Genomic DNA, 12365 nt, shown 5'->3' on the forward strand with positions numbered 1-12365 from the left:
TCATTAGTCCTTTTAACTATTTCTTAGCCGCTTTTGGAACAGTATTATTCCTTCTGTTAATTGAACTTAATTATCCACTAATATTCAGAAATATTATTATGTTAATTAATTAGCTTTGTATATATAACTAATCTTCTAATCTAATTCCCACTCAAAAAAATAAAAAATAAAAAATACTAATAATATTCTTAATTTGATCCCACCGGCCATTTACATTAATAGAAATCAATCTCTAGTGCTAGGCCATGGCTGCTTCTAATTTTATTGACCGTATCTTTAACATTCATCCTCTTTTGGAAAGACAAAACAGATCAACTTTCTTTTTAAAGTAATTAGATCATCATTCATGTGGTCATGATCTTCCTTTAATATCTTCATCATGATTGTTAATTTCTTTTACTCTTCCGTCTAAGGTCAGCCGAGGGATTCTTTGATCTCTTTGTTGTCTTTTTTTGGGTATGGTATTGATAAGACATGATTTAATCAGTTGATGAAATAACACGACCTTTAGATAGATCTTATGCATATATGTATATATATAAACTCAGACCCATTGTGAAATAATTATCATAAATCAGCTCGATCGGACTGCTTTGGAATGATTATCAAAACTCAAAGGTGCAATCGTGAATGATATATATAATCACAACCCTCATGCATGGATGAGAAACAGAGAAAAAGTTCGGTGATCAGCTTACGAAAGAATTAAGAAAACAAATAGAAATTTTAAAAGTTCAGTCAAAAGTTATTCAAATTTCCTGAAAATGCTGCCCTTGATTTTGGCACAAATTTTGCCTCGTCTCAAATCATGTTTGACTACCATGATGTCTAAAAAGTTTATAGATATTTGGATAATTAATAAAATCCTTCTTCTTTTGAATCAAAAGGGCGGATTAACTATTAATTAGCAAGGTACGTACGTAGGCGTATCTCCAAGATATATAGACAGGGTGATACTTAATCGATTGTAGGACGTCATATCAATAAAATTGATTACATAACCATTAACTTTAAACGATATAACATCATTTATTTGAGTAGCAAGTGTTCTGAGGGTACGTGAACTACTGGATTGATCATAGGCCACTGAAAAATAAAAAATAAAAACTTGGCAAGATCCAACACATGAGAAGGTCGAAATATTGTAAGCTCTTGAAATTTGTATATACATCAACAACACAACCACCAAGACATGATCAGCAGCAAAATCAACACTAGTTCTACCTTCCTACCTACCTAACGCGACTGCTGCTCATGTAGTTCAGAACCAGAACCAGAATGCAGAGAATCATGTAGGAAAGCACTTTGAAAACCTAATAGGAAACCAAAAAAAAAAAAAAGAGAGAGAGAGAAAAAACCACACGCAATATGGAAAATACTCAAAAACTTTTCCATGAATACCATTACCTGAAGTGGCAAGCGACGATTATATAAATTTATATATATGTTTCTTTCTTCCGATTTGTGCCTTCTTAGGAATAACTCCATAAATCTTCTCCATCTGAGTCGTCCGAAGACTTCGACTCAATCCTCGGCGGGCTCACGAGCATTCCCTCCGCCATGTCCACCAGCAAATTCGGCATGTTCAGGAGCGCTTCCTCGTCGATATACTCCTCGCCCACCTGAGTACTGCTACTGCCGATCGTTGTGTCCTTATTTTCCGAGGGCTTCGTTTCCTGTTTTCCTTCAGTACTCTCCGACGTCTCCGGCTTCCGTGCCATAGCCTCCGCCGCTCTGGCCGCCGCGGCTTGAATATCGATCCCAGATGTCGAAGATGGTATTGGGTACGAAAGGATAGAATTCGGGAAGTTAAGAGAGGCATCGGGGCCTTTCAAGGCCAGAGCGGCCACGTCGTAGGCGGCGGCCGCCATCTCCGGAGACGGGTACGTACCGAGCCAAATGCGCGTAGTCTTACGTGGCTCCCGTATTTCGGACACCCATTTCCCGCTCCGGCTCCGCACTCCCCTATACTTCGGGCTCCCACCGGAGGCCTGTTGACCCAGTGATTCGCCTGGAGATGGTACGGGCCTAGGAGACGGGTCTTCAAAGGTTGTGGGACTGGGAACAGAAAGACGTGGCGTAGTCTCCTCCTGGCGCACATTAGCTGGGAAAGAAGGTTCAGGCACTTGTATGGAGAGGATGGGCACAGGAACTTGCGGCTGTGGGTCATCTTGGCGCACGTTAGCAGGATTATTGGCCATGTGAGTGCATGAATATGTATACTTTTGTTTGTGTACGTAAACAAAATATGGAAAAAGTAGATAGATAGGGGTCGAACTGTAATATAGAATTGATCTGTGAAAGGTTTAATGGTATGTGTCATGGGATTTTGGGTTCATTTAAGAGGAAGTGAAAGGATGGGGGGAAAAGCGTGGGAAATTCGTGGCTAACCCTCTAGGCTGACATGGTGTGACCAAAAGTGGGCACACGTATTAGGCGCAAACTAGCAATTAGCTGTAAACTACCCGGTCAATTAACATTTCCTTTTCATTGTGGTACTTGACCAAACACTTCATCTTTTCTTTCACTTTCATGGAAAACTCTAATTCCAATTTCTCATCATAATAAAATAGAATAAAAATATATTATATTTATTGAATATCTAATGTTTTGCGAAAATCTATTTCTCTTCTATTTGAAGTTTTTAAAGTTAATGAAATTTGAGAAATATCTTTTTTAATTTCATGTGAATTGGTTTTTTTTTTTTTTTTAATTTTTTTAATTTTTTTAAACTTTGTTCGTGATGATTTATTTAGTTCATGGTGACCCTTCTCTTTATTTATTGGCTACTTATTTGGATACAAAATCCGACTTCTAATGGAGTACTGTGATTTATATATATATATATATATATATATATTTTAAAGAATTTATATATATATATATATAGATATAGGAAATGGTTTCCATTATTATATATTAATATGTTGGTCAGTTTTGGAACTTGCTTTGCATTCTATTTACGAGGGAGAGTAGGAAATGATATTCCATCGGCAAGAACATTAGCAATTTAGCAGGGACTAATCATTATCTTCAGTTAAAAGTCTGTTTCGTTTTACCACAGATTATTATTGTTCCTTTAGTTTGATTTTCTGAGGTGGTTGGAAAATTATATATATATATGTATATTTTTTCTAAAAAAATCATAGGTCAATCAGCTTATACATGCGTATACCCTCATTCATTAGTCTGTGGGCCACTGATGTTAAAAGCTGCAATTGCCAAAGTCTAGATACAGGCTTTGTGCATTGATATGGTTAGGCGACTAGCTAGCATCTGAAAAGCTCCAGCAAGTCATCCAGAAAAACACACAGAAAATAAATTAACAAAGGTGCCCATGTAGAGGAATTTAATAGATATATACTTGCCATTTTTATATAATAAAAATATAAAATTTTAAAATATACAAATATTGCTTCGATAATATAAGAAAAAAATCTAATTTTTAATCATAAATTTTATTTTCTTTAATAAAAATATACTAAACTTATACAACACAAAATTATATATAACATTATTCATTTATATAATATTTTCAAGTACTAAAATCAGTTAGGCCTGAATTAAAAAAAGAATTGAAATGATTTTAGATAAGTTGAATATAATATTATTAAAATATTATTATTATTTTAAAATTTTAAAAAAATTAAATTATTTATTATATTTTATATAAAAATTTAAAAAATTATAATAATTAAATAAAATAAATTGAACTAAATTTTAAATATAAACGAGACCTAATCATTTACATATCTTACACATAATTTTCTTTTCTTCATTCTTATTACAATTTTTTTTTTCCTAGGTCCTAAGAAAGTTTGTTTTTTTCTTTTTTTTTTTCATTTCCATTTTCCAAAACGCGGTTTTTTTAAATATCGGTAACAGAGCATGAAAAGCTTTCACATGTTACCGATGAAATCTGTCGAGTCACTGTCCTTAAATGCTACCCACGTGCCTTTCAGATATGTGGGTGCACGTAACATTACACCCAGGTTATGTGCTGTATTTGTCATATCACCTGTCTTATCATTCTTCATCTTTAAATGACCAAACTCCAGTTTCCGGCCAAATTTAAAAAACATAAAATTGAAAAAAAAGAAAAAAAAAGAAAAAAGAAAGTAGCTCACCTACACGTGTGACAATCAAAGCCCTGCTCATGTGTGGGCTTATGGTCGTTAAAGTTAGTTGCCTTATCTAAATTCTTAAACACAAAATTAGCTAGGAACACTCGCATTTCTGAGAGTCGCACAAAGACCCACGTAGCTCTCTCATTCTCATCCATGGAGACCCTCAAATCATCCTTCCCCATCTTCACCACCAACCCATTTTGCCTCTCCAAAAAGCCCCTAAAACCCTCCAAGGTTTCAATCAAACCACCTCCACCAGACTTTGATTTTAGAACCGAAATCCTGGATGATTCAAGAACCATAATAGCCCAAACTTACCCTGAATTGCTTGATTTGGCTGATACTGGGAGCTTGGTATTGATTGAGAAAAGACGGTATGGTCCAGTACCAGCATGGAGAACGGAGTTTGTGGAGCCGGAGAAGATATGGTTGGTCGGGACTACCCACATATCACAGGAATCGGTTGAGGATGTTGAGCGCGTTGTGCGGGCTGTGAAGCCTGATAATGTGGTGGTGGAGCTGTGTAGAAGCAGGCAAGTGTGATTTTTTTTACTGGTTATTGGTTGAATTTAGTTTGTCAATGCAAATTGTGAAGTAGAATACTGAATGCTAATATATAAACAAAGGCATTTCCCTGAAAAAGGAAAAAAAAAAAAAAGGTGATTCTCCATTTGCGAAAGCTTAGAGATTTTTACGACTTCCTTTTCCATGTTGCGGTTTCACAAGCGAAGTGTTTGACCAATTTTCACTAATATACATCCAATTACCCCAATCCACAATCATGACTATCATAGACTTAACAATTACGGTTCTTGACCTTTGGAAACTTAAGGATTTAGCCAGCAATATCACCTCGAATATCTGATTGAGAGTACAGGTAACATATAACTGATGTCAATAAATAGAACTAAATCTTATGCAGGATTTAGTTGATTCTATATGCTGCAAGGCCTCTCAGATGGCCAAGTGTTTTATTTTTCTTTCTGATCTCAAGGCTACACTTTATCTGGACAATGGACATAGCATTAACACTATTTTAGTGCTTTGATTGGCAACAAAGATTGCAATAATTAAGCAGTATGGTTCTCAAACTTGTTTACCTTCAATCCACATCTTAACTCCAGTTGTTGCAGAGTTCATTTTCAGAGCTGGAATCATGTACACTTCCAATGATGGTGCGGCTGTACAGAAATTACGTTCAAATATGTTTTCTTTGAGTGGGAATGAATTCTTTGGTGCAGTTGGTCGTAGCATAAACTTGGGTAAGCAGTAAGAAGTTGTGCTTTTCAACATGTTCCATCCGAAAATTAGTTACTAAATATCCGGATGGCAGGGGGTCAAACCGCTCTAGCACTGCGTCTACTACTGGCAGTGTTTTCCTCAAAAATCTCTTCAGATATCAACCGCCCTTTTGGTGGCGAGGTAGTCGATTTAAATTAAAGTACCCAATCAAGCACTTGAGAAACTTGCCTTTGTTTTTGTTTTGAGAATGCTGATTTACCAAGTTGTTCCCTAAAATATAGTTCCGTGCTGCTCGAAAAGTATCCGAAGAAATAGGAGCTCAAATAGTTTTGGGGGATCGTCCAATTGAGATAACGGTATGTATAGACATGTTGACTCTTGCATTCTTGTGAGACGTTTTAAAGTTAATTCCTATTCTGGCCATAATGATATTTTATTTTAGTGATCACGCATTAAATTAATTAGTATATTCATTGGTCTTTGTTTTGGAAGCTGGGTTTTTAAGATATACATAATATGCCAAGTGACAGAATTTCAGTCATTGTCATCTGTGTTGTTGCAGCTTGAAAGGGCTTGGAATTCTCTAACTTGGACTGAGAAATTGAGTTTAGTGACATCGGTTATTCGTGGGATAACATCATCATCTGATATGTCTAGGAACGGTCTCAAGGTATGCTTACCCTGGTTTCTTTGTCATCTGTACGATCTGATTTATTCCTTATTGATGTCTTAGTAAGGGGGGAGAGAGAGAGAGAGAGAGAGAGAGAGTACGCACACGTAAATGTATCCATGGCTCCGAGGATGTTAAGAATTGAACATTTTATTTTTCAAAAGTCTGAATTACAGTGTAAGGATGTCTAAAATATATAGATACATTCCTAGTCTTTCTATGTTAACTATTAAAAAAGAAATAATTACAATTGAATGGCAAATTTTCTCAATAATTACAATTAAAAGTCAAATTTTCTAAGATTAAGAGATTGCTAATTTGGTGGGATTTGATTCTGTCAATACTCCTCCTCAAGTTGGTGTATAGAGATCCGTAATGCCCAACTTACGTAGAAAGTGTTGGAAAAGTTCCTGTCCCAAGGCTTTGGGGAAGATGTCGACGACTTGCTCATGAGAAGAGGTGTGAACAGCTGTAAGGAGGCCTGCCCGAATTTTATCATGAATAATGTAACAATCAATTTCAATGTGTTTGGTGCGCTCGTGGAAGACAGGGTTGTGAGCGATATGTAGAGCGGATTGATTGTCACAATAAAGACTAATAGGCTCAGAATAAGAGACACCAAGATCTGTGAGGAGCTATTTCAGCCAAGTGAGTTCGCAAGTGATAACTGCCATGGCGCGATATTCAGCTTCAGCGGAAGAACGTGCCACTGTCGTCTACTTTTTTGTGCACCAAGAAATAGGGCTCGTGCCAAGCTGAATGAAGAACCTTGCGGTGGATCTGCGAGTAGTGGGGCAGCTGGCCCAATCTGAGTCTATGCAAGCGGAAACATGCAAAGTGCTAGATGATGAGAAAAAAAAATGCCTTGAGTTGGACTGCCTTTGAGATAGCGAAGGATGCGGATGGCAGCTTGCATGTGTGGATCTTGAGGAGCATGCATGAACTGGCTGAGAATATTCACTGCAAAAACAACATTAGGATGTGTTATAGTCAGGTAAATAAGACGTCCAACCAGTCGTCGATAGGCACCAAGGTCGCTGAGGAAAGAGCCATCACAGTCTGTGAGCTTCAAATTTTGTTAAATGGGAAAGTGAGCGGTCCGAGCACCAAGTTGACCACTATCAATCATGATATCAAGTGTGTATTTGCGTTGGTTGAGGAAGATGCCTTTCTGAGAGCGAGCAACTTCGAGACTAAGGAAATATTTGAGGGAGCCGAGATCCTTTGTTTTGAAGTGTGTAGAGAGAATGCTCTTGAAAACATTGATCTGGGAAATATCATTGCTAGCAACTAGGATGTCGTCTACATAAACGAGGACAATAGTGATGCTAGTGTGAGTGATAAGAGTGAATAAAGAGTGGTCTGCTTGAGACTGATTAAAACCTGCATTAAGAAGCACAGTGGTTAGTTTAAAAAACCAGTTGCGGGAGGTTTGTTTGAGGCCGTATAGAGATTTCCGAAGCCGACACACACGAGTCTCCCCCTTAGGGCAATATCCAAGTGGTGGAGTTATATAGACCTCTTCATCAACATCACCATGAGAAATGCATTATTGACATCAAGTTGTTGAATGACCCAATTTTTTATAGCAACGACTGCCAGTAAGCAGCAGACAGTGGTCATTTTGGCGATTGGAGCAAATGTTTTATGGTAGTCAAGACCTTCAACCTGAGTGTAACCTTTAGCAACTAATTGAGTTTTGTACCTCTCGATAGAGCCGTCAACTTTGAGTTTAGTTTTGAAAACCCATTTACATCCAATGGGTTTCTTACTAGGGGAAGAGATTCAAGAGTCCAAGTGGCATTATCCTCTAAGGCTCGGATCTCAGCAGTCATGGCCTTACGCCACTGAGGATGGCGAATGGCAGTGGAATAACAGGAAGGGTCAAAAGATGTGGTGAAAGCAGTTAAAAAAGTAAGATGAGAAGGAGAAAAATGAGAATAGGAAAGAAAAGCAGATAAATGATGAGCAGTACCTAAAGTTGATGCAGCTGATGAGGATGCAGTGGACTCCGTATGTATGGTCGGACATAAGTAATCTTGAAGATATGCGGGTCGAGTGGTGGTGCGTCTAGGACGAATGGAGAGGGGAGATGGTGGAGGTGGTTGGGGTCGGGAATAGGAGTGGAAGGGGAAGAAGAAGTTATGAGTTCGGGGACGGGGAGAGGAATAATGGGTAGGGATGGATCTGGAGAAGAAGAAGCAGTTTGGAATGGGAATATTTGTTCACGAAAAGTAACATCACGAGAATAAAAAATAGCTTGGGTTTCTAGGTTGTAAAGTTTGTAAGCTTTATGTTGACCGGGATACCCAAGGAAGACGCATTTTGAGGCACGAGGTGAGAATTTGTCGCGAGAAGCATGGAGGATTTGAGTGTAACAAAGACATCCAAATACGCGTAAATGAGCGTAATTTGGTGGGATATTGAAGATAAGTTCAAAAGGGGATTTATTTTGAAGAAGACGACTCGGGGTGCGGTTAAAAAGATAAGCGGCAGTGAGGGTAATTTTAAGGGTAAATGTGCTTGAAATCGGCGACTACAAGCGACATTCAGAAGGTGCCGGTGTTTGCGCTCCGCAACACCATTTTGTTGTGAAGTCTCAACGTAGGTACATTCATGAATGATCCCGTGGTCATGAAGATAATTTTGAAATTTTTGGGAAATAAATTCTTGTCCATTATCAGTTCTTATAATTTAAATCATGGTGTTGAACTGATTCTGGATAAGTGCAAAAAAATGTATGAAAGGAGTATATGCTTTAGATTTATGTCGCATGAGATAGATCCAAGTGGAGCGAGAAAAATATCAACAATGGTAAGAAAGTAATGAGCATCGCAAATTGAAGAAGTATGGTAACCACCCCATATATCACAAAAAATACGATTGAAAGCGAAAGTACTTTTATTAGCATTTGAAGGAAAATGAAGTCGAGTATGCTTTGAACGAGCACAAATATCGCAATCAGAAATAATACAAGGATTATTATTGAAAATATTGAAAATATTTAAATGAGAATGATGACCTAGGCATTGGTGCTATAAGATCTTATTAGCAAGAGTCTGAGTAGAAAGAGCTGTGACGAGTTGAGGCCGATACATATAAAGTCCATTGCAAAGCTCATCCGCTCCAATCAACTTCGTCGACTGAGGGTCCTGAAAAAAATAATGAGTAGAGGAAAAAAGACAAGTATTATTAGAGGTGAGTCGGGATACATAAAGTAAATTAAAATGGAATGAAGGGACAAAATAGACATTAGATAGAATAAGGGATTCAACCAAATGAATTGTGCCGATTCCTTCAATGGGAAGTAAAACACCCGTGGGTAAGCAGACATTCAGCGCATGGGAAGGAGATGAAAGTGTAGAGAAAAGGGTCCGATCATGGCACATGTGGTGGCTAACTCCACTATCGATGATCCATGTTCAACCTAGAGGAGAAGAGATATTGTAAGAAACATTACCCACGAAATTTGTGGAAGGGTTTGGTGGGCTGAGCATATCCAAGAGTTTTTGGTAGACATCGGGAGTGAGACCAAGTACTGGCGAGCTCGCGGTGGAGGAAGAGGCCTGGTGGGCCATTGGCAGCAGACTTGGAGGAGGTTTGCCGAGAAGGGAGGGAGGAGACTTCATGCGGGGTTCACGACCTGGAGTGTACCCGATGCGGCGCCCGCACCTGTCACGCTTGTGGCTGTTTCGGCCACATTCCGAGCATTTGAATGGTGGTTTTTGGGAGCCATTGGAGTGGGCGGTGAAGCTTTGAAGCTCTGATGGGGAATTTTGAATTTGAAGAAGCCTCTGTTGTTCCTCCTGAAACAGAATAGAGAAAATTTTAGTGATGGGAGAAAGGGGTTCCAGTGCCAAAATCTGGGTTCTTAGGTGAGAGAATGAATCATTGAGACCGAGTAAAAACTGGTAAACTCGTTCATCCTTCGCTTGTTGTTGAAATTCTTTGAGATCACTGCATTTTGGGAGGTGACTAAGTTCATCCCAAAGTTGTTTAATCTGGTTGTAGTATTCATAGATGGATGTGGTATTTTGGTGTAGGGAGGATAACTCTCATTTAAGGTGATAGACCCGTGCGTTGTTCCCATGATAGAAACAGGATTGAAGGTTGAGCCACACCTCACGAGGATCAGTATGGAATTCGAGAGAGTTTGCGATGGAGGGACTGATTGAGTTAAGAAGCCAGGTAAGGACCATGTCCTTTGTTTGATTCCATTGAGTATAATTTGGTGAATCTGTGGCGGGTGGGGAAAGAGTACCATCAACAAACCTGAGTTTGTTTTTGGCGTTGAGTGCACGAGTCATTGCTTTTTGCCATTTGGGATAGTTATCTCCAGTGAGTACTCCAGAGACTAGAATGAGGCTAGGGGAATTAGATGGGTGAAGGAGATAAGGGGAATGAGAGGGGTTGGAGGGGGTGGCCATGGAAGGCGTGGAGGTGGGAGGATTAGGAACGTTGTCTTCTCTTTCTCAATCCATAGGTAAAGTGGAATGTAGTTGACGTCGCCCATGGCGTGTTTTGCAATTAACTTGCTTTTTCTTTTCGGTTGATTGTTATTTTTATGTTTGTTTCACACCCGTAGACATAGATATTATGCGGACACGATTCATAAGTAAGTTGTCTATTCTCAAGGAGCAGGAAATAATGATAAAGCAGTTGCAAATTGCTCTGTTTTGAAGTAGGATAGGACACAGGAGGCCTTCGATTGTTAACAGAATCTAAATTTTGGGGTCTTGTCCTCTTATTAAAAAAAAAAAAAAAAAAAATTGTTAACCGAATCTAGAAACTAGCATGAAGTGTAACAGCAAGGGGAAATGCAATAATAAAAAAATCCCTGGCTCCTGAGCTCTTAGCATGTAAAATCAAATTGCCTATGCACATTTTACACCATTGTCGACAATATGGTTGTGATAATATAACTATATTTTGCAGGAATCAAATTCAGATGATAGCACCTTTCGGCTCTACGAGCAGCTAAGTTTTTCATATCCATCACTCCTGCAGCCTCTTATACATGAACGAGACACTGTAAGTACTTCCCAGCCTGGAAAAGCACTAGAAACATAAAATGTCCTCGAATTCTGAAACGGAAACATTCTCGTGGATCAAAGAGTGTTGGGATATTGGAATAAAAAAAGTTTGTGCACAAACGAACTTAAAATTTTCATTTAGTTTTGTTGAATCAAGAGGGGAAAGATTAGTCTTTGCTAACTCATGTTGTAATATCATAACTAATATATAACCGCGTTGTCACTTTGGATCTCTTTAATTTCTTTTCCGAATCAAGAGGCATTCAATATATTTCTGCTTTGCTTTCCTAAGCTCTATAATCATCAATGTAATAAAGGAATATGTGATGTTTTTCTGTCTCATGCCAGTACCTTGCATGGTCACTAAAGCGGAGCAAAGCTGTGAATAACAGTAAAAGAGTGGTGGGGGTGATTGGAAAGGGGCACATGAATGGAGTGATATATGCATTGGTATCAGACCAAGGAAACTTGAGGTTTCGGGACCTTGCAGGAGGGAAGAGGCCAGATGGTGATAATCATGGCTCCAATCGTTGGGTTGATGGTCTTCTTAAGAGTCTGGCTAGAGACACTGTAATTGGCATTCTGCTGTGGGCATTATATGAACAGATAAAAGGTGGAGCCTAGAGTACTCGATCGGGTGATCCTCATTTTCAACTATATATTCTACTACTTTAATTTGTTTATTCAAAATTCAAATTTCTATAATAAATATGCATTATTAATGTTATTAATTAATAGAACAACTAATCATTAAATGTGTTAGTTTGGATATTGATGTGTAATGGGGTGAATTTAAATGTTTAAACATGAAATGGCATTAATTGTGGGCTGGCTCGGGACAGTTCAGACAGATCAATTATTGATCTTATCTGGGATTCTACTTTGTTTTTTTTTTTTTTTTTTTTTTTTGTGAAAATTAATGAGTTTTTAACCTTTGGAATTATCGAAAGTCAAAGCTGAGTAGGAAAGAGAAAGCATTAATATAAAGGAAAAGCTAGTGCATAATAAGAAGAAGACAACGAAGCCTTAATTTAATGAACCCTTTTAATTTGTCCTACACTGGAAATTAAGTTGACTACAAAATTATAACGGCCAAAATTGTGAGCTGACTTGGGACAGTTCAGAGTCTTAATTAGATGGAATACTCATCTGGAACTTTTTTTCCTTTTTATTCTTTTTGTGTAATAATTAATGAAAAAGAAAGCAGCATTGTAAAAAGAACCAATGAACATGCTGCATATTCAACTTATATAATCAACTTTTGAGATTTTGGATTCTTTTTAAGTAAAATTA

General features: G+C 38.0%; 2 protein-coding genes across 5 annotated transcripts; one reads left to right on the plus strand and one right to left on the minus strand.

Moving 5' to 3' along the window:
• Positions 1-1140: 1140 nt before the first annotated feature.
• Positions 1141-2322, minus strand: LOC121248360 (ethylene-responsive transcription factor ERF027-like). Its single transcript, XM_041146815.1, has one exon. It carries the CDS (start codon positions 2199-2201, stop codon positions 1473-1475), a length of 729 nt encoding a protein of 242 aa, XP_041002749.1. The 5' UTR covers positions 2202-2322; the 3' UTR covers positions 1141-1472.
• A 1873-nt stretch (positions 2323-4195) lies between these two features.
• LOC121248322 (traB domain-containing protein) lies at positions 4196-11803 on the plus strand. 4 transcript variants are annotated; one of them, XM_041146760.1, is made up of 7 exons: positions 4198-4660; positions 5274-5389; positions 5461-5549; positions 5651-5725; positions 5908-6039; positions 10975-11070; positions 11421-11803. In XM_041146760.1, the coding sequence occupies exons 1-7, from the start codon at positions 4281-4283 to the stop codon at positions 11694-11696; spliced, it is 1164 nt and encodes a 387-aa protein (XP_041002694.1). In that variant the 5' UTR covers positions 4198-4280; the 3' UTR covers positions 11697-11803. The 4 variants fall into 4 exon arrangements, with proteins under 4 accessions (XP_041002696.1, XP_041002697.1, XP_041002694.1 ...); XM_041146761.1 differs by having other exon boundaries at positions 4199-4660; positions 5932-6039; XM_041146762.1 differs by lacking the exon at positions 10975-11070 and having other exon boundaries at positions 4196-4660.
• Positions 11804-12365: the final 562 nt, after the last annotated feature.

Source organism: Juglans microcarpa x Juglans regia, chromosome 2D (genome assembly GCF_004785595.1).
Source record: "Juglans microcarpa x Juglans regia isolate MS1-56 chromosome 2D, Jm3101_v1.0, whole genome shotgun sequence".
In the NCBI taxonomy this organism is placed as follows: domain Eukaryota; kingdom Viridiplantae; phylum Streptophyta; class Magnoliopsida; order Fagales; family Juglandaceae; genus Juglans; species Juglans microcarpa x Juglans regia.